At 41.7% G+C, this 23,298-nt stretch overlaps 1 protein-coding gene across 2 annotated transcripts in view; it reads right to left on the bottom strand.

Annotated features, from left to right (window-relative positions):
• LOC309609051 (overexpressed in colon carcinoma 1 protein) overlaps nt 1–8,438 on the bottom strand; it is a 38,436-nt gene extending 29,998 nt beyond the window's left edge. Inside the window, exon 1 of one of the 2 annotated variants that reach the window (XM_082349958.1) lies at nt 8,113–8,438. In XM_082349958.1, the coding sequence (XP_082206084.1) occupies nt 8,113–8,158 (46 nt within the window). In that variant the 5' untranslated portion in view covers nt 8,159–8,438. The remainder of the gene's footprint in view (nt 1–8,112) is intronic. The other variant, XM_082349959.1, reaches the window with a different exon arrangement.
• Between the last annotated feature and the right edge of the window lie 14,860 nt (nt 8,439–23,298).

Raw genomic sequence — 23,298 nt, 5'->3', positions numbered from 1 at the left:
CAGAGGCTCCGGGGAGGAATCCGTTCCAGGCCTCTTAGCATCTGGTGGCAGTAGGCCCTCCTTGGCATTCTTTGGCTTGTGGCCACAGAGTGCGTTCTCTGTTCTACACCTGTCCTCACACCACCTTCTCTCTGTATCTCTGTCTTCTCCTCATCTGTCTCTTATAAGGAAACTTATCACTGGATTTAGGGCCTACCCAGACAATCTAGGATGATGTCCTCATCTCAAAATTCTTCATTTAATTATACCTGCAAAGACCCTTTTTCCAAACAAGATAACATTCACACATTCCAGGGATTAGGATGTGAACATATCTTTTTAGAGGTCACCATTCAACCCACTACACCTTCTCATCCCTGGCCTCCTCCACCTCTCCAAAAACAGAAATTCCCTTTTGAAAAGAAATACATAGCAAAATTAATCTTGGGGGAGAATTAAGTTTAATATGACATATCATACATTCTGCAAAAACAGACAAAATTTTATTCCTTGTGCATGAGAAAGCCAGTTGCAAGATACTACATCAGTTCAGTGATATTAAGTAGATATTTATAACATCTTGGTTCCTATAGACAGATGTTCCTTTGCAATCTAATCAGTCTTATAAGTTAAAAAGATTGAGCTGTACTGCCCAGTATGTTTTCAATATTGTTCAAGATTGAGCTGTACTGCCCAGTATGTTTTCAATATTGTTCAGAGTCATACATTTATTGTTATGAGTTTCCTTACATGTGCCAAATTCTAATACAAAGAAAATATTTATCTCTTTTAAAAGGTCACATACATCTGTACATTAGAGAATATAGTCTATTAATGCCTTTTTCATCACTGTTCTCTATGCACTTTATAGCTTTCATGTAACATACTGGAAATATTCACAAGTAAATGAATTGCTAAATTACATATTAAATCATGTCTCCTTGTTCAGACTGAGTAGTGATAATTTAAACACACACACCAAAAAATAAAATTATGTATATGAAGAATTTCTAAAAGGTACTAAAGATTTACAAATCACTCTTCTTTCAGCGTAAATCATCAGAAATATAAATGATTATGGCTCTCATGGGAAATAATAAAAAATATGCAGAAACATTTTACTCTTTATTTGTTTTATAAAAGAAAAACATCCCTCTGAGAACTGTATAAACATAACTACAGAAAAATAAACAGAGTTCCCTCTAATTTTGACAGCTCGCTACATCTCCTCTGACCCATAATAGTTCTAAAACTATGTCATAGTCTCAATTTGGCCCAAAGAAGGAGAACAACAGCTCTTTAGTTCATCTAAAGCAGTGTCTATTTTTTAATAAGCCAATAAGAGATACAGATTCATAAGTCATTTCATCAGTAATGGAGAAAAAAATTCAGGTCAACGTGTCCTAGAAATATCATTTTTTTAAAGTGTAGTTGCCTTACAATATTATATTTCAGATGTAGAACATAGGATTCAATATTTTTATAGATTACGCACCAAACTTATTAAAATATTATTGACTATATTCCTTGTGCTGTACCTTACATCCCTGTGACTTACTTATTTTATAATTGGTAGTTCATACCTCTTAATCCCCTTCATCTATTTCACCCGTAACTCCACCCCAAACCCCTGGCAGCCACTAGTTTGTTTTCTGTATCTGTGAATCTGTTTCTGTTTTGTTATAGTTATTCATTTGTTTCATTTTTTAGATTCAACATGTAAGTGATAACATGGAGTATTTGTCATTTTCTGTCTGACTTATTTTACTTAGCATAATACCCTCTAGGTCCATCCATGTTACTGCAAATAAAATTATGTTAATGAACGTGGAAGCTCTTACAGAAAATCTCTTTGCTTACAGGTTGTCCTTGCTGAGTAGCTATGCTTTCAGCAGGTAAAAATTAATAAATAAAGGTAGCCATATAAGTACAGACATAAAGTAACACATTGACAGTTAGCTGCTATAATTTAAGCCACGTCTAGATTGAGCTGTAAGTGGCTCATGGCAGAACTTGGGTAATTCACTTGGGTCACCTTCGCGAACCATTCACATGGTTGCAACATCGATTCTGGGGAGTTGGAACAAGTGAACCTCCTGATTCTGCTGCATCAGTGGTAACTGTCTGAGCAGAGGCGTTTCCACACCCCTCATCATTCACATCACGCCAAACGCGGCACACCCAAGAGTATATGGCTTGCCTGCATCCTCTTACCTTCCTTTAGAGGAAGTAGCATCTCCTTCCAGTCGCCCAGGCTTTAACAGTTTGGGTTCATTTTTCCTTCTCCCTTCCCCTTCCTCCCTCACATGCAGCCCATCCTCAGCCTGGCTGGCTTCCAGGGGTCCCTGACATCAATACCTCCATCACTCACCGACGGCCCTCTCACTTCACTCACTCCTGACAACAGCGTTAAATTATGTCACTCTACATGCTCGCTCCTTCCTTCTATACCAGTCATGAATGTCTTTCCCTATGTTAATAATAAATAGCATACTGACTACTTATATGAAGCACTGCTCTAAGCACTTTACATATATTAACTCATTTAATCCTGAGTAGGTTCTATAACTACTCTCCCATTTTACAGCTGAGGAAACTAAGGTACAGACAGTTTAAGCAAGTGGCCCAGGGTCATGCAGCTGATAAATGATGAAAGCAGGATTCAAACTAGGATTTTTTGGCTCCAGTGCCTCCTCTCAATTCTGAGGCCTTCCTGCCTCTCTTTCCTCCTCACCCCCATCCTAACTGTTCTTACTTCCAACACCCTGCAACCAACATGAACTACTAACCCAGTCAGGCCAGACTTCTCACTGCCCTGAAATGCACCGAACCCATTTCTGTCCCTATGTTTTCATACTGCTCTAAAAATGCCCTCCCTTCCGATTTCTGCTTATTCAAATCCTACCTATTCTTCAAAGTCAAATCGAGTCCCACCTCCTCCAAGCAGGCTTCCCTGATTGCTTAAGGTTTTATTTCATTCCCTCTAGTGTTACATCAGTCACAGGGTACATGATGAAAATTTAGGACTCAATTTTACACCTTCTTTGTTTCCCCAATATAGTTATTCATTCAACAAAAGAAAAAATTTTAAGACCCTAAAAATTCCACTGAAAGTTTGGATATTGGTCTAGAGGCTGAGTGTCCAGCTGTGAACAAGATGTGCGAGGCTCTCATGAGGCCTACCTTTGGGGAAGGGGAACAAAAAAGACAATAAATAAATTAACAAAATATCAGCTCTCCAGCAAAGAGTGTTTCAAACAGATAGAAAACAAGAATGAGTTCAGCATAAAGAACAGAAAGAAGGATGGTGGGGCTGGGACCTAAGTGAGCTGGGGGGAAGTAGCACAAGATATTAATGACTTCTTTGATGATATCAGCAAAATTTTATATTATTTCCCCTCCACATGGCCTGGACTAACGCTGAGCACGGTGGAAGAATTTTAATACTACCAAACCATTTACAGATGTAGATTAAGGCCGGACCATACCGCTACAGCAAAAGAGGAGAATGCAATTACCTATCTAATTGAGGATAAGGAGATAACTAACCTAAGTAATTGGACCCAAAAGAATTAGAGTAACTCCCTGGGTACACTGATAAAATAGGATAAAGAATTGTTAAATTCCTCCTCCATGCCTCCTCAGACTATTAGTATATAAATAACAGAAGACCCATTACAGAAACATTCTAGTCATAAGCTAAGTTATGGTCAGATAGCTGCCAGTTACACATCTCTGGTAGAAAACCTACAACTCACCAATTCAATCAACTACCATGAGCAGAACACTTCTGAAATGACTCTGCTCTGCAAAAAGCTTCTACAGCCTGCAAAACAGCCTGCATCGAAATAGGCTCTTGTAGATATTTGGAACCGTCCAAACTTTGAAGGGATTTTCTGGTTCACATAAAATAGGATTTTCTGGTTTACATGACAGACTTGCTCAACAATCTACATGTATGACTGTATACAGGAAACTGACCTGTTGTGGATCATCAGTTCAAAGGCAAGGGTGTTCATGTCTCGGCCTAATTAGAGAATACATTCAAGGAAAAACAAACGGATAGAGAATCTGATTGCTGAGAGAGAGAGTGGTGGGGACGGAGAGCAGAGAAAAACACACAGAAAGCAAAAGCTCCCTGCCCTATAGCAAACGCAACTCCTTAAAAATGGACTCTTTATAAGTCAGAAAGAGAAAGATAAATACCATATGATAGGACTTATATGTGGAATCTAAAATATGACACAAATGAACCTACCTATGAAACAGACTCACAGACATAGAGAACAGACTTGTGGTTGCCAAGGGGGAGGGAGGGTGAGAGAGGGATGGAGTGGGCATTTGGGGTTAGCAGATGTAAACTATTATATATAGGATGGATAAACAACAAGGTCCTACTGTATAGCACAAAGAACTATATTCAATATCCTGAGATAAACCATAATGGAAAAGAATATAAAAAAGTATATATATGTATAACTGAATCACTTTGCTGTACAGCAGAAATTAACAAAATGTTATAAATCTACTGTACTTCAATTTTTAAAAATGGACTCTTTAACCCAGATGTTTCTCTACAGTTTAGGGTCTAGACTCTACATTATGCAGGAAAAATGTACTGAATCTTCAATGAATGGAAAATACAAGAAGTCCTTGTATAATTCTAGGTAGGGAAAAATCAAATTCCTACACTGAGAGGGTGATCTTATTAAAACATTAGAATGGAGAGAGCGCTTGTGTAAGCAGAATGGTTCTCATGATCCCATCTACACTGAAGCACTGATAGCTTGACTCCTCCCCAAAGACTTCTCCGATTAAACTAGCATCTTATTCAACATCTCCTGGGCATTTGGATGTTCGATGTATATTCTACTACACTTTGCTTTGCAACTGTTCTCAAATGGTTAATCGTCCTACCTAGACAATCAGCTTCTTAAGAGGTGGAAAGTTTGATTTCATTCTACAGTCATCCCTTGCTGGCTGCGCCTACCCTTGCCCTAAACTTTCCTAAAAGAGTACAAAGCTTTGCACATAGAGGTGGACTCTGTACAAGCTTAGAGTTAGAAATCTACTACAAAGGAAATCTAACCTGAATTATCTAGGGACTGAATGATCTGATTCTTTCCAGTCATTTGACCATTGTACTGCATTTTAGCTTTTCCACATGTTGGACATACAGAATCAAATTTACTCAAGTACACTACTAAATATCAATTTGTCATAGAAACCAATTTCACCAGACAAAAGCCAAGAAAAGCAGTTGTCCAAATAGCTCAGGGAAAAGAGAAACAATTATCTGGTTTTACCTGAATTACTTAGGTAGTAAAACAGGGCTTACAATGGAGATTTCAGGTTGGGGGCATTATTATAAAGTGCAAATGCATCCTCTGAAAGTAGATTTGTCATGTTCTTATAGAAAAATATTCAAGGAAAACCATTTCACCTTCAAAGTGGTATTTTCCACTACTATATAATAATTACAGTACAGAGTACTGTAATATAATAATTACAGTACAAAAAAGTAAAATGAAATGCCCACAGTAACGCAGCCAGCACAGTGCCAATATCAAGCTTGAGCCTCACTCTCCAGACTCAAGTTCAGCACCTGCCCACCACCTTTCTCTGAACTTTTTTCCTAACCTTCCATCTCTCCTCCTTTCTGAAACAGAAGTCCTACCACCAGCTGATAGAAAATTTCAAAATAACAATGAACAAATCCCAAAGCTAGCCAGCTGGACTCACTAGCAGAGAAATGTTTGGGGGGTGACTTCTCAGAGACAAGGGCAGAGCCATCAAAGAGGTGATGCAACAACTCCCAACTCAAATGTTTTCTCCTCCTTCATGTTTTACAGTCTGCCCTCGGTATCTTGCTCTTCTCTGAACATACAGTAATTTTTAGCAAAGAGCGAGCTTGAGGAGAGAACAGCACGCTCTTACAGCTGTCCTTCGTGAACAAAAGTGAGGCTACTCCTCAAGAAGACATGCATTTGGAGTGGTTTTTTTCAATATAACTGTATCTCCCTTTACATAATAAGGGATGTGCTCCTGGGGTGGGGGGGGGGGGAAAGGTCAACCAAATATTTGTAAAGAGAATTATATTTTCTCTATTTCTTACATTACCATTGCAGCTCCCTTATCATCATTCTGGTTTAGCAGTGGAACTCCTCCCTCTATCCCCAAACCTGACAAGCAGTTCATTAATAAACAAAAATGTAAATGAAGTAAACTAGCTCCACTTTAAAGGAAATCTGTTACAAATCCTTCCTATGATTTCCTTTTTTCTGTATTGTGGTTAATGGTTCTTAACATTTTTAAAAGTAGGGTGAACATGCAGTGGAAGGCATAGGGCCACAGTGCATGTTAGATTGAGAGATATACACTTGACCCTTGAACAGCGCAGGGGTTAGGGGCCTCAACCCTCCATAGAGTTGAAAATCTGAGTATAACTTATGGTCAGCCCTCCATATCCGCAGTTCCACATCCTCGGATTCAAACGACCAAAGATCGTGTAGTACTATAGTATTTACTGTTGAAAACTATCTGTGTATAAGTGGACCTGTACAGTTCAACCTCATGCTGTTCAAGAGTCAATTGTAATTCCTGGTGCAGGATATGGCCTTGACACTGTTCCAGGTTTCCACGCAGAGCTCTCTGGCCACTCTCAAGTAGAATCCTGCCCTTGCCTTAAGGCACTAACTAAGCTAACTAACCTACGTCACTGTTACAGGAATTGAAAAATGTGTTCCCCAGTGGCTCTCTGCCTAACACAAGATTGAGAATTTAATTCACGATGGTAAATGTTACCTGCAAGAGATAAACTTTTCAATGAATTATTACCTGCGTTCATTCAAAGCTCTAGGACTAGAATCCCACATACTTTAGCACCTTTTCTTAAAATATTCCATTTGTAAAAAAAAAAAAAAAAAAAAAATATTCCATTCGTGTGGTCACTGACAGCCAAAGAGGAATAACAAACTTGGCCAATTAAATGAGCAGATTTCCATATCTGATCCCATACGTGAACATCAAAATAAACTTTAAATAAATGAAAAAGGCTTAAATTTTAAACTTCCAGGAGGTCTGGGTTAAGGGAAGTGACAGACCCAAGGTCACAAAGTCATTGACAGGGCATCCACGCCCGCCTAGGAAATACTGCAGCATCAGAACGCTGTTCCCATTTGCTGGCTAGGATGGAATGTGGCATCTGATTGATCTCAACTGGATGAGATATGAGTTCTTTATCCAAAAGACACCAAAATAGGTCAGCAGGTATTACTCAAAACAGATCCAGACTCGTAAATCAGTAGACACTAGCTGGGTCAAAGAGAACGGTTGAGTTTTGGAATAAGTCACTTGATACAAAGCCTGGCTGACTGCAGAAGTCTATAGAAGACTTCCCCTGCCAATCAACAAAATGAAGAGGTGTAAACAGAACTTTCAATATTTTTTTATTTTTTAAATGAAAAATATACGAACACATCACTGCCAATACTAAAGCTCTGTCACACATATTCTAAAGCATCCTCAATACTGCAGGTTCTCAGAGAAATCCTACAAGCAGCCCAGCGGGTCTTAAGCATCAAGACAGACTCGGATGAATTTTTAGAGCCCTGTTTGCAGTTCTTCCCAACGCACTAGCACCTCCCTCCCCCCAAAAAAGTCCTGAATTGTTCTGCTGCACTTTTCCAGGTGCAGCCTCTGGGTTCCGAGGGGCTGGGGGCGAGGCCTGCGGGAGCGACTGCTGGACGAGGGGGAGCGGACGCCGGCCAAGAGTAGGAACCCTCTCTCCCAGGAGGGTGCCGGGTCTACGTGCTGCACGGTAGCCCCGCCGCCAGAACTCCCCGCGCTCCCTCCGCAGGATCCCTCTGCAAGCTAGCCTCGTCCCGGCGCGACCGCCTCCCGCACAGGGGGGACATGCCCTGCTTTCGGTCTTTCCAAAACCAGACGGTCTGCTCCTGTCCCGAAAATGGGGACGGGGAGAGGGGGCTGCACGCCCTCCATGCCCGAGGTCCCTGCATCCTTCCTTCTCGCCGCCTCTCTCCTGGCCTCTCCCGCAGAGGCGGCCCGCCCTGCAGAGCTCCCCACAGCCCCCGGGTCGCCGTCACCGCACCCCCAGCCGCCCGCCGCGCTCACCTTGGCCCGCGCCCGCGCTGGTGGCGGTGGAGTTCCCGCAGCCCATCGCGCCGCCGTCCGGGGAAGCCGCGCTCGGAAGCTGGCAGCCGCAGATCCTGGGGGCGGAGATGGAGGCGGAGGGCGTCGCGCCCCTAGCGGGAGGGCGGCGGGAAACGCGCTGGGCGGAGGGGTGCGCGGGGACCGCCCCCTCCAGCTACCGACAGGCGCAAACCTGGGCGCCGCAGGCTTGGGCGGGCCGGCACGGAAACCACCGGGCAACCCTCGCCCCCGCCCCGCCCGGCTCTGGGACCCAGCAGGACCCACCCGTCACCTGGGCAACCGCGGCGCCGGCCAATCCGCAGCCTCCTGCGGGCTCCCCGGCTGGGCATTGGTCGTCGTTAAGAGGGGGCGGGAGTTTAAAGTAGGTTTGGGGCGAGGGCGGGGCCGAGGGGCGTGGCCGGTGCGGGCTGGAGGGTGAGGCTGGGCGGCGGAGGATGCCCACCTGCCTGCCTTGCACATCCTCTTTGCCTTTTCTTCCTTTTCGCCACTTCCCCTCCCTGCTCCAGGATGTGGGGAGGAGAGGAAATGTCAGGGAACAGCTGTTTTGAGCACAGTGGGCGCCCAAAATATGTTACAGACCGGCCAACACCGAAATCCATTTCTACTCTAACAGAAAACCAATGCAACTCTGTTCCCCCATCCACAGTTGCAACATAAGTCTTCCCCATGTTGGTCATATTAACCTACTCGACTTTAAAATGAATATCTGCCACAATTGTGATGACCTGGATCCAGAACCTTGAGGCAGGAGATGGATAGGCCCCAGGCTGAGCAGCTGGAATCTGTCCCCTGTGGACGGATACTCCAAGATAAAGATAATGGCAGGAGCAAAGAGGAGCTGAGTCCTGCTTGGATAGAAGATAAAGAGACCACATATTTCTCTTTTTTTTTTTTTTTTTTGAATTTTATTTTATATATTTTTTTATACAGCAGGTTCTTATTAATTATCCATTTTATACATATTAGTGTATATATGTCAATCCCAATCTCCCAATTCATCACACCACCACCCCCACCCCCCACCGCTTTCCCCCCTTGGTGTCCATACGTTTGTTCTCTACATCTGTGTCTCAATTTCTGCCCTGCAAACCGGTTCATCTGTACCATTTTTCTAGGTTCCACATATATGCGTCAATATACGATATTTGTTTTTCTCTTTCTCACTTCCCTCACTCTGTATGACAGTCTCTAGATCCATCCACGTCTCAACAAATGACCCAATTTCGTTCCGTTTTATGGCTGAGTCATATTCCATTGTATATGTGTACCACATCTTTATCCATTCGTCTGTCGATGGGCATTTAGGTTGCTTCCGTGACCTGGCTATTGTAAATAGTGCTACAATGAACATTGGGGTGCATGTGCCTTTTTGAATTATGGTTTTCTCTGGGTATGTGCCCAGTAGTGGGATTCCTGGATCATACGGTAATTCTATTTTTAGTTTTTTAAGGAACCTCCATACTGTTCTCCATAATGGCTGTATCAGTTTACATTCCCACCAACAGTGCAAGAGGGTTCCCTTTTCTCCACACCCTCTCCAGCATTTGTTGTTTGTAGATTTTCTGATGAAGCCCATTCTAACTGGTGTGAGGTGATACCTCATTGTAGTTTTGATTTGCATTTCTCTAATAATTAGTGACGTTGAGCAGCTTTTCATGTGCTTCTTGGCCATCAGTATGTCTTCTTTGGAGAAATGTCTATTTAGGTCCTCTTCCCATTGTTGGATTGGGTTGTTTTTTCTTTTAATATTGAGCTGCATGAGCTGTTTATATATTTTGGAGATTAATCCTTTGTCCGTTGATTCGTCTGCAAATATTTTCTCCCATTCTGAGGGCTGTCTTTTCATCTTGTTTATGGTTTCCTTTGCTGTGCAAAAGCTTTGAACTTTCATTAGGTCCCATTTGTTTATTTTTGTTTTTATTTCCATTACTCTAGGAGGTGGATCAAAAAAGATCTTGCTGTGATTTACGTCAAGGAGTGTTCTTCCTATGTTTTCCTCTAAGAGTTTTATAGTGTCCAGTCTTACATTTAGGTCTCTAATCCATTTTGAATTTATTTTTGTGTATGGTGTTAGGGAGTGTTCTAATTTCATTCTTTTACATGTAGCTATCCAGTTTTCCCCGCACCACTTATTGAAGAGACTGCCTTTTCTCCATTATGTATCCTTGCCTACTCTGTCACAGATTAGTTGACAATAGGTGCTTGGGTTTATCTCTGGGCTTTCTATCTTGTTCCATTGATCTATATTTCTGTTTTTGTGCTAGTACCATATTGTCTTGATTACTGTAGCTTTGTAGTATAGTCTGAAGTCAGGGAGTCTGATTCCTCCAGCTCCGTTTTTTTCCCTCAAGACTGCTTTGGCTATTCGAGGTCTTTTGTGTCTCCATACAAATTTTAAGATTTTTTTGTTCTAGTTCTGTAAAAAATGCCATTGGTAATTTGATAGGGATTGCATTGAATCTGTAGATTGCTTTGGGTAGTATAGTCATTTCCACAATATTGATTCTTCCAATCCAAGAACATGGTATATCTCTCCATCTGTTTGTGTCATCTTTAATTTCTTTCATCAGTGTCTTATAGTTTTCAACATACAGGTCTTTTGTCTCCCTAGGTAGGTTTATTCCTAGGTATTTTATTCTTTTTGTTGCAGTGGTAAATGGGAGTGTTTCCTTAATTTCTCTTTCAGATTTTTATTCATCAGTGTATAGGAATGCAAGAGATTTCTGCGCATTAATTTTGTATCCTGCTACTTTACCAAATTCATTGATTAGTTCTAGTAGTTTTCTGGTAGAGTCTTTAGGATTCTCTATGTATAGTATCATGTCATCTGCAAACAGTGACAGTTTTACTTCTTATTTTCCCATTTATATTCCTTTTATTTCTTTTTCTTCTCTAATTTCTGTGGCTAGGACTTCCAAAACTATGTTGATAATAGTGGTGAGAGTGGACATCCTTGTCTTGTTCCTGATCTTACAGGAAATGCTTTCAGTTTTTCACCATTGAGAATGATGTTTGCTGTGGGTTTTTCATATATGGCCTTTATTATGTTGAGTTAGGTTCCCTCGGTGCCCACTTTCTGGAGAGTTTTTATCATAAATGGGTGTTGAATTTTGTCAAAAGCTTTTTCTGCATCTATTAAGATGATCATATGGTTTTTCTTCTTCAATTTGTGAATATGGTGTATCACATTGATTGATTTGCATATATTGAAGAATCCTTGCATCCTGGGATAAATCCCACTTGATCATGGTGTATGATCCTTTTAATGTGTAGCTGGATTCTGTTTGCTAGTATTTTGTTGAGGATTTTTGCATCTATATTCATCAGTGATATTGGTCTGTAATTTTCTTTTTTTGTAGTATCTTTGTCTGGTTTTGGTATCAGGGTGATGGTGGCCTCATAAAATGAGTTTGGGAGTGTTCCTTCCTCTGCAATTTTTTGGGAGAGTTTGAGAAGGATTGGTGTTAGCTCTTCTCTAAATGTTTGAAGGAATTCACTTGTGAAGCCATCTGGTCCTGGACTTTTGTTTGTTGGGAGATTTTTTTTTTTTAATTAATTAATTTATTTATTTTTGGCTGTGTTGGGTCTTCGTTTCTGTGCGAGGGCTTTCTCCAACTGTGGCGAGTGGGGGCCACTCTTCATCGCGGTGCACGGGCCTCTCACTGTCGTGGCCTCTCCCGTTGCGGAGCACAGGCTCCAGACGCGCAGGCTCAGTAGTTGTGGCTCACGGGCTTAGTTGCTCCGCGGCATGTGGGATCCTCCCAGACTAGGGCTCGAACCCGTGTCCCCTGCACCGGCAGGCAGATTCTCAACCACTGCGCCACCAGGGAAGCCCTGTTGGGAGATTTTTAATCACAGTTTCAATTTCATTACTTGTGATTGGTCTGTTCATATTTTCTATTTCTTCCTGGTTCAGTCTTGGAAGGTTATACCTCCCCTAAGAATTTGTCCATTTCTTCCAGGTTGTCCGTTTTATTGGCATAGAGTTGCTTGTAGTAGTCTCTTAGGATGCTTTGTATTTCTGCAGTGTCTGTTGTAACTTCTCCTTTTTCATTTCTAATTTTATTGATTTGAGTCCTCTCCCTCTTTTTCGTGATGAGTCTGGCTAATGGTTTATCAATTTTGTTTATCTTCTCAAAGAACCAGCTTTTAGTTTTATTGATCTTTGCTATTGTTTTCTTTGTTTCTATTTCATTTATTTCTGCTCTGGTCTTTATGATTTCTTTCCTTCTGCTAACTTTGGGTTTTGTTTGTTCTTCTTTCTCTAGTTCCTTTAGGTGCAGTGTTCGATTGTTTATTTGAGATTTTTCTTATTTCTTGAGGTAGGCTAGTATTGCTATAAACTTCCTTCTTAGAACTGCTTTTGCTGCATCCCATAGGTTTTGGATCATCGTGTTTTTGTTGTCATTTGTCTCTAGGTATTTTTTGATTTCTTCAGTGATCTCTTGGTTATTTAGTAATGTATTATTTAGCCTCCATGTGTTTGGTTTTTTACGTTTTTTTCCCTGTAATTGATTTCTAATCTCATAGCATTGTGGTCAGAAAAGATGCTTGATATGATTTCAATATTCTTAAATTTACTGAGGCTTGATTTGTGACCCAAGATGTGATCTATCCTGGAGAACGTTCCATGTGCACTTGAGAAGAAAGTGTAATCTGCTGTTTTTGGATGGAATGTCCTATAAATATCAATTAAATCTATCTGGTCCATTGTGTCATTTAAAGCTTGTGTTTCCTTATTAGTTTTCTGTTTGAATGATCTGTCCATTGGTGTAAGTAAGGTGTTAAAGTCCCCCACTATGATTGTGTTACTGTCGATTTCCTCTTTTATAGCTGTAGCAGTTGCCTTATGTATTGAGGTGCTCCTATGTTGGGTGCATATATATTTATAATTGTTCTATCTTCTTCTTGGATTGATCCCTTGATCATTATGTAGTGTCCTTCCTTGTCTCTTGTAACATTTTTTATTTTAAAGTCTATTTTGTCTGATATGAGTATTGCTACTCCAGCTTTCTTTTGATTTCCATTTGCATGGAATATCTTTTTCCATCCTCTCACTTTCAGTCTGTATGTGTCCCTAGGTCTGAAGTGGGTCTCTTGCGGACAGCATATATATGGGTCTTGTTTTTGTATCCATTCAGTGAGCCTGTGTCTTTTGGTTGGAGCATTTAATCCATTCACATTTAAGGTAATTAATGATATGTATGTTCCTATTACCATTTTCTTAATTGTTTTGGGTTTGTTTTTGTAGGTCCTTTTCTTCTCTTGTGTTTCCCGCTTAGAGAAGTTCCTTTAGCATTTGTTGTAGAGCTGGTTTGGTGGTGTTGAATTCTCTTAGCTTTTGCTTGTCTCTGAAGCTTTTGATTTCTCCATTGAATCTGAATGAGATCCTTGCCGGGTAATCTTGGTTGTAGTTTCTTCCCTTTCATCACTTTAAATGTGTCATGCCACTCCCTTCTAGCTTGCAGAGTTTCTTCTGAGAAATCAGCTGTCAGCCTTCTGGGAGTTCCCTTGTACGTTATTTGTCGTTTTTCCCTGCTGCTTTCAATAATTTTTCTTTGTCTTTAATTTTTGCCACTTTGATTACTATGTGTCTTGGCGTGTTTCTCCTTGGGTTTATCCTGTATGGGACTCTCTGTGCTTCCTGGACTTGGGTGGCTATTTCCTTTCCCATGTTAGGGAAGTTTTCAACTATAATCTCTTCAAATATTTTCTCGGGTCCTTTCTCTCTCTCTTCTCCTTCTGGGACCCCTATAATGCGAATGTTGTTACGTTTAATGTTGTCCCAGAGGTCTCTTAGGCTGTCTTAATTTCTTGTCATTCTTTTTTCTTTATTCTGTTCTGCAGCAGTGAATTTCACCATTCTCTCTTCCAGATCACTTATCCGTTCTTCTGCCTCAGTTATTCTGCTATTGATTCCTTCTAGTGTAGTTTTCATTTCAGTTATTGTATTGTTCATCTCTGTCTGTTTGTTCTTTAATTCTTCTAGGTCTTTGTTAAACATTTCTTTTATCTTCTCGATCTCTGCCTCCATTCTTTTTCTGAGGTCCTGGATCATCTTTACTATCATTATTCTGAATTCTTTTTCTGGAAGGTTGCCTATCTCCACTTCATTTAGTTGTTTTTCTGGGGTTTTATCTTGTTCCTTCACCTGGTACATAGCCCTCTGCCTTTTCATCTTGTCTGTCTTTCTGTGAATGTGGTTTTTGTTCCACAGGCTGCAGGATTGTAATTCTTCTTGCTTCTGCTGTCTGCCCTCTGGTCTATTTCTCATTCTTGAGGTCAAGGAGACCTCCCAAACTACACACAGCAGAAAGTTTCCTCAGAGGTCAGAGAAGGGAGGGGACACTAGACCATAGTATGCTCTGTCAACTACACTTTCTCTGAGCCCACCCATGCGTGTCTATGCACATGTACTTTTTTCCTCCTAATAAATGCTTTACTTGTTTCACTACTTTCCATCTTTTGGTTGAAATTCCTTTCTCCAAAGCAGACGATCCAGGGCCTTGTCACTAGCCACTGGCCCTCATGGTCTAGTGGCTAGGATTTGGGGCTCTCACTGCCATGGCCTGGCTTCAATCTCTGGTCAGGGAACTGAGATCCTGCTTCAAGCCACTGCAGGCCAAGGCCACCCGAGATCAACCTGAACTCTGATTTAATGACAGAACTCTGAATTTATGTGACATCTTTCAACCTAATAGTTGGGCAAGTATTACTGGAGTCAGACTGTCTGAGTTAAAATCCCTGATCTGACGCTTAATAGCTGTGTTACTTCAGCAAAATTACTTAACTCACAACTTATCAGTTGTTTTACCTGTAAAACAGCAATAATAATTCAGATACATGCAAAGCACCTAACACAGTGCTTGACCCTAAATAAATGCCAGCTCTTCTTTTTATAAACCTATTAGAAATGAGCACTATTTCCCTGAAAGTAAGGACTATCTTGTTTATCAAAATGTCCTCCTGGCTCATAGGACAGACTCAATAAATGTTGTGTGAGATGAATTCAAGCCAGGAATTAAATCTCCATTTTAAATCCATTTAATATTTATAGAGAATATAGCCTGTGCCAAGTCCTTTGTTAAAATTACGTTCCAGGGATAGTAACATGTAGGAGACAGTCTAACCAGGCAGACAGATTATAAACAAATTAATTACAATATAGCAGGGATGCTAACAGAGGAATACAGGGAACCCAGGGGATGCTGGGATACTGGTACAAAGACTTTCCTAAAAGCATACAGCTGTGTTTAGATGAAACCTTGAACTAGAACCAAGACCCTGTTGGATGGTTGAACATGATCTTTGGGACAATGGTGAGGAGTGGGTAGTCCTATCATTCAGGATACAAAAGATACACCATGCTCCATTTGAAAATTAGGTATGGCTGGGCTCATGCTGAGATGGTAATTAACTATTGGGCAAATAGGGCATTTTTGAGTTGTTTGCCATCTTAAAAGTGCTGCTTCTCTACCTTGGCCTCCACCATCTTGGTTCAGTGGCTACCCCCATACAAATACAGAATTGATGAGGGAGAAAGGGGGGAATTATCAAACAGCCAAAAGAAACACTCTTGCTTATTTCTTCACTGTATGACACTGGGGCCCTAGAACACTCATAAGAAAGAGAAAAACAGACCCTGACATTCAGAAAATGGTCTGACATTCACAGCTAGGTCTTCATGTTCTCCTATTAAAGACAATTGCACAGAACACCAGTATCAGAGATGGTGGCTCAATAACTCTGAGGAAGTAGACCAAAAGTAAGACCACTCAGTTATCTTGTCTGAATATGACAAAAACAAAGTCACTGGCAAAACAAAAAACACCACCCAATCCTGACTAATACAAATTATTGCTACTTTTTTTGTTTTTACCAGTTATAATTTTAGCACTATTCCAGTCTTCCTGCCTTGTAGGTGAGATTCATTAAGGATATCCTGTCATAGAACTGTCCATGCTTCCCGACAACATCCAATCCAGAAAAAAAAGTGCTGCTTCCTTAAACCCCAACCAAAATCACCTAACTTGAACCCAGATCTTTTAAGTCCTTTTCTAACACTCTGTTACTGAGATGCTTCATGGTTCCCCATGGTGTGCATTCTCTGTCACTATGATGAGCAATAAACCCAACTTGTTCAACTACCAGGATGTTCCTGGAGTTCTCTGACTGGAGGACATTGACCCTTGTAAATCATACATACTCTGCCTTATAAGGTTATAGAGTGTGCTATCTGCCTATTCTTTGGACAAACACTATTGGGTGTCTCATTTGTGACAGCCACTCTTCTAAATGCTTGACATACAGCAGTGAACAAGGCATAGAGGAAAAATCTAATGCAAGGAGACAGATCAAAATCAAATACAAAATAATTTCAGATACTCCAAGTGCAATGGGAAAAAAAAATAAAGCAGCATACTGGAATAGGTTCCTAAGAGGGAGGTCTGTGTTAGGTTGGATGGTCAAGGAATGCCCCTCTGAGGAAGGGCTATTTAAGCTGAGGTCTGATTGATGAGAAGAAATTAGACATGTGAAGACCAAGGAAAGAGCATTCCAGGTAGAAGGAATGTGACGTGCAAGAGTCCTGAGGCAGGAACAAGCTGGGTATGTTTCATAAATGAAAAAAAGGCCAGGATGGCTAAGCTAGAGCAGAAATGGAGGGGGTTCACTGAAGAGGTAGGCCAAATTGCACTGGGTAGGATGGGCTTTGGAAGAAGTTAAGATTTTATTCGAAGGGTAATGCAAAATCATTGGATGATAAGTTCCTAATAAAATGTCAGGCATACAGTAAGTGCCCCATGTTAGTCAGTCCTCTCCCTAACATGGAGTGAAAGAATAAGTCTAGTGTCTCCTTTTTCCTTTTTAGGAACTTATTTTATTTCGTGGACAATGGCTAACTGCATTTGGATGTTTTCGAAAAACAATGAGTCAAAAGAAAATCATTAATACATGCCTCATTTCCTGACTGGGCAATTTTAGCTTCTCTCTCTGTGCCAGTTTTAAATCACACCATTTAGCTGTTGCTTTCATTCTTCAAACAAGAACTGATGTGGTGTGAAAGAGAGAGAAAAGGCATGTGACTGAAATGGATCCGACAAGAAAGAGCAAACAAGGTGCAGGAGAACATGGAGCTCAGTCAGTCTCAGTTTTCATGGTTTGTCTTCTGTAAAGGACTCTCCACAAAAAGTTGGACAACCTGAGTTTTATTTTTGTTTTTCTCTTTTTCCCTGTTGACAGGCCGCAAGATGGCTGTCTCAGCTCTGAGTAGCTCAACCACACACGACAATACTCAGTAACAAAGAGGGAGCTTTCCCCCCTTCATATTCCTTTCTAAAGCCAGGAGACACCCAGAGAACTTCCTCTCCCATTTCATTGGCCAGGATCAGATCACATGCCCCTTCCTGATCCAGCCACTGGGAAGATAAATAGGACATTTATAATTGGCTCTGGTGAGTTACAGTTTGCCCCCGTCATGACAGGAAGTGCAGGATAGACACCTGAACAAAATTAGGGCTCTGCTGGCAAAAAAAAGGAGGAATAATTAATAGCTGCTTAAATCAGTAGTTGTGATAGATATTACAAATGTGCCCCAATATCTAGTTGTCTTCTGGATTAGGCGTCCCACCCCCTTGAAGATGGGCACAGACATGTTATTAGCTTTAGCCAATGAAATATGAGTAAAAGTAAAATATGACTTAGAGGCTCCATGAGTTCTGGTCTCCTGGGAGTTAGGAGTTAGGAGAGCAAGAGATTTATTACAGGAAACACCTGAAAGATACAGGGAAGAGGGATCAGAAGTAGGCAGGGAAAGACTTTCAGGCTGCATTGCAGGTCTGTCACCCACAGGGAGAATAAGAAGAGAGGTCTATAAGGAGGACTGGGTAGGAAGAAGCCCAGACTGTGGTGCAGCTTCGAGAAAGTCTTAGCCAAGGCAGCAGAACTTCAAGTGCAGATTGCCTGTAAGGGTGGTTCCATGCTGGGCAGAGATGGCCAGACCCTAGTATCCCAGCCAGGCTGCAAGCTGCCCAGAGAGATCTTGACCTCAGCTTGACTACAGCAGCAGATCCCGAAGATGCCAACAGCTGGGGACTGTCAGCCAGCTTCACCCCTCACAGCTGGTTCTCTCTTGAAGGGAAATCTGAGCAGCACATCTCCAAGCCTGCCACGCATGCCGCGCGTGAATCTTGATTGCAAGTGCTAGATTCTCCAGCTGTGAGGACCCTAGAGGCACATGTGGAGGAGTTTCATCCTCCAACAGTCTGGAACCCTAAGTCACTGCATCAGGCAGGTCCCCACCCAAACCCCCACGGGACCTGCAGCATGAGCAAGAAAGACACTTCTGCTGTGTTTAAGCCGCTGAGATGTTAGGGTTATCATAATATACCAATAGGTATATCATAACATACCATATCATATCAAAACAGAGCATAGCATTTCATAATGTATCATAACACAGATGCAGCAATGAAACCTGTGCTTGGTACAATATACATTTTCAAATGTATGAGCATAAAATTGACCACAGTATTTTTCTTGGATTTTGATCTCTTTTATATCCACGGGTGTGCTCCCTTTTGCTGTCCCACAGTGTTTATTTGCGCTTTCTTTTCTTTCTTGATTAGTCTTGCTCTAGATTTGTCCATTTTATTGGAGCTTCAGAGTCCACTTTTAATTTTTTTACCATCTCTTTTTTTGTTTTGTTTTCATTTATTTCCAGCCTTTATTATTTTCTTCTTTCTAATCTCTGAGTTTACTTTGTTATTTTTACAACTTCTTGAGTTAATCACCAAACTCATTTAAATAGTTCTTCTAAATATTGCTTACGCTGCATCCCAAAAGTTTTGATATTTCATATTTTCACCATTGTTCGGTTGTATTTTGTAACTTCCATTACCTATTAATCCGTGAATCACTGAGAACGTTTTTGTTTCCAAATAAATTTCTTTTTAAAATGCATTAATATTTTTACTACTGATTTTAATTTGTCTTGGAAAGAATTATCACTATGAAAATGATGGTTTGAAATATATTGGGACTTCCCTTTTCATTCTCCATGTTTAATATTTGGACATTTTCAAAATATTTTCATATGGCATGTGCTGCTTATTCAGCCTATAAGTGACATTTTTTAACAGACAACATTGAATATATGTATCTCGCACCTCTCTGATTAAACCGTTAGCTCCTTGAGGACAGAGATGTGTCTTCCATTTTTTGTTTCCTTTAGTGCACTATGAGAGCAGGTAAAATGTCTTTGTGTGAGTGTAAATGGACAGGGGTGAGGGAGAGAGAAAGAGAATCATTCACTGTAAAAACATTTTTAGCCCAAATGCCATTATTAATCTAGGACTGGTTTTTCCAGAGAACTTACATCATCGTTCTGAAAACAATAATAATGAATTTTTGAGCACTTACTGTGGGTCAGGCACAATGACAACTACTTTGCATGAATTATCTCATTTAATCCTCAAGGGGATTAAATTAAAATCCTAAGGAGTAGATTCTGTTGGGTGGTTCACAGACTTAATAGGAAGATTGGGAAGAGACCTGGGAAGCAGTCAGAAGGCAAGGGAGACTGAGCAATGGGGACACTGCAGCCACGGTGTGCTGTGTCTGTCCACAAGTGCCACTATACCTGCCACCAGTGGCACTATATTTGCCTCTGTCTCTATCCACCACTGCTGCTATCACAAACCCAACCCCACCCTCACTTAATTACATGCCACTCTGAGCAAGATTCAAAGCCCCAGGAGGAAAAGTCCAAAATGAAATGCTATGTAAGGTCAGAGAGAAAAAGAAGCTGTCTCCTTTCCATCGAGAGAGGAAAAGGGGAGCTCTGCCTCCCATCATGACTTAGTAGGTGATTTCCCCCAAACCTGAGAGAGGGTTCATTTTCTAAGTAGTTTTAAAAGGCATTTATCTACTATAACATGGACAGCGTTTGACTTAAGAACATTGATTCCGATGCTCTCATCTGAGAGTGAGGAAACTCAGCAAAGAGGTCTATTCACCATTGCTCCGTTAGATAGCAGAGCAAGAACTTGACGCCCCCCACCCTCCATCTCCAGACTATACTGTCCTGCCTCTTTCATCCTTAAAGATACACTGGACCACTGACAACCCTCTGACTGTTCTCTTCCCTTGCAGATATTATTCTTCCTTTGGTAGACAAGAGATTGAGGGGTGTGAATCTTTGAACCTCAAATAACCAACAGATTTGGCAGGCAGCTTTGGCTCTGAAAACCTAGAACATCAGTTAGAACTCAGAGTTCCTGGCTGTAGAGGCAGTGTTGGCAGGTACTTAGCAGGAGCCCCCATCATGGGTAGAAGAGGACAGTCATGTCTTTCCCTGGTGACCGGCCACAGGCACATCTCCCTGGAGCTGAAGTTTGGCCTCAGTGGCTGCCACACCATCGGCCTCCCAGCTTCCAGGGCATTCTGACCTCTCTGGTTCCCCGATTCCCTCCCTTTCTCCCTCAGATCAGCCAAGAGCCAAGCTTCCAAAATGAACTTTACCAGAAAACCAAGAGACAGCAGCACCCACACCATAATTTTTTCAACATAGAGAAGGGTAAATTTACACATCTCATCCTAACTAGATAACCAAGTATTGAAAAATACATCTTCCCAGGCCAGGGTCCATTTCCCTCCCACTCCTCCTCTGGTGTCCACGCTCCTTGGCTGGAGTAGTTGAAACAGAAATTCCCATCTCTTCCACAGTCCTAATGCATCACGTAGCATGCCCAGATGAAGACTGCTTCCACATGCCCCTACTTCCCATCAGCCCTCTCACCCACCCTGTGGGTGAAATTTGACAAAAGCAAACCAGGAAAGCATTGCCTCATGGAACTGAAAAGTACATAAGCAAAGACTACTTCAGCTGTGCTTTGACAAGATACCAAAAGTCGTCAGGACTCAGCTTCACACCATCTCTCAGCTCGGTCCCATTCTCAGGTCCCACTCAGTGGCCCCTGGTAGGATCAGACTCTCCACATCATGGTGGCCAAGACAGCTGCATGAGATCCTCATGGGTGCTCAAGTTCAAGGCCAAAGAGAAAATTCATGCATCTTTTCTGGTAATTCCTGCTCAATTCCCAATTGTCACGCTCACTGAGCCATCTTTGCATCACATGCTCATCCACGAAAGAGTCATTGAGGACGAGAGGGTGTGGCAATTTGATTGGCCAGGCTCACTTCACCCAGTCGCTCCGCCCAGACTGAAGGGACTAGGCCTGAGGGCCGGGAAGAGCAGACCTTAGTCAGGCACCAAGGTGGGCTCCCCTTCCCTTTTCATTCCTTGAACTAAAGAGAGCCTTTTCAAGGGACTTCTCTGGTGGTCTAGTGGTTAAGACTCCGCCCTTCCAATGCAGGGGGCGCGGGTTCCATCCCTGGTCAGGGAACTAAAATCCCTGCATGCCTCATGGTGTGGCCTAAAAAAGAAAAAAAACAAAACAGAGTGCCTTTTCAGAATGTAAATCCGATCAAATTACCCCTTTCCCATCTTAGAATCTTCAATAGCTGCCCATCACTCTTATGATAAAAAACAAAAGTCCTAGACTTGGCCTCCAAGGCCAGTCTTGGTCTGACCTCCATCCCCCTCTCCTCCTGCTATGCTCCTCTTATCCCCTTCTTGGGTTTCTCTTTGTGTCCCTCCCACCACTATGCGTTTGCACTAGCTGTTCCCTTTGCCTGGAATGCTCTTTTTCTCTCCTCTTTGCCTAATTAATTCCTGGTTAGCCTTCAAACTTTACTCAAGTGTTACTTCTTCAGAGAAGCCTGGTCTCACCTCCCTGACAGGGTTAAGTTTCCCTATTACAGAACCTCTTTGTCCTCAAAGCACTTGTCACAGTTGCAGGTTTAGGTTTCTGTGTGACTCTTAGCTTAACCTCTGTGTCTCCTATGAGGCTATCTATTCATTAGCACAGAGATCAGGCTTGGTTTGGCTTCATCATTGTTTCTCCAGCACTACACTCAGTGCTTAGACCAAAGTAGGGACTCAGGAATATATGTGAGCATCTATCCATGCCACTGTAGGGCTGACCTAGAGCAGCTGACAGACAAAAAAACAAAATAAAACAAAACAACAACAACAAAAACCCACAAATAGATGTCCCCAAATCATCAGCTGAGGTAAGTGCAATGAAGAGATTCAGCCTCACAACAGGCTGAGATCAAATACAAAAGTGGAGGAGCTCCTTACATGGTGATGGTGACTTTTAAGGTGACATCTGAGGGTAGGATGGAGCTAGGCTCTTAGAGCTTCTTGGCTATGTGTTTCATCAGCTATGACAACCTCAGGACTCCAAGACTTGGGGCTTAGAACCAAGGAACAGGTGGGGCCCCAAGAGTGGAGAGGAAAATGTGCTGAGCAAATTTCCTGGGATTTCAGAGCAAGAAAGGATCCCAGGAATTGTGTTCCAATGCCCTGCCATCAAGCCTCTGGGGCGACCCCATTTTAGAGCTCACACGATGTATCTACTTCTTTTTCTCTAGGTTAACATCTAATTACTTGGCCATTTTTAAAGGAAGGGACTGGGGCAGAGACCAAAAATAGGTATGTGATTTCAATCTCCTTGTAAAGCACCCATTTTCCTCACCAAGCATCACTGCCAGCCCTCACAGTTTGAAGTTATTACATTTTTTAAATTGACCTACAATACACATAACATAAATAAAGCATTTTCAACTATACAATTCAGCGGCATTTAATCTTCAAAATGTTTTGCAGCCATCACCACTATCTAAGTCCAACCATTTTCATTATCTCAAAAGGAAACCTTGCACCCGTGAAGTGGTCACTCCCCATCTCCCACCTTTATTCCCAGCCCCTGGCAACCACTCATCTGCTTTCCATCTCTGTGGATTTGTCTATTCTGAGTATTTCATATAAATGGAGATTTTATTACAGTTTAAATTTGGGGTTATTCCATAGTATTTTTACATTATCAAAGCTTGTATATTGTTTTGTGTGCCCAAGAATTTACAGACTAAATAGGTCCAAGTGAGATTGAGAATAAAAAGTTGTACTGGGAGTCAGTAGCTATTTATAATAATAATGAGGAGAAGCTGGGAAAATTTTGCAGCCGGCAAGTGGCAAACCTGCTTCTTGGGGCCTAATCAGCACCATGATGAAAGTTCAATGCA

The sequence above is a fragment of the Balaenoptera borealis genome (genome assembly GCF_965194805.1).
Source record: "Balaenoptera borealis genome assembly, chromosome: 13".
Classification (NCBI taxonomy): domain Eukaryota; kingdom Metazoa; phylum Chordata; class Mammalia; order Artiodactyla; family Balaenopteridae; genus Balaenoptera; species Balaenoptera borealis.
Note: the sequence above shows the minus strand (reverse complement) of the source record. Positions and strands in the feature narration are given on the sequence as shown.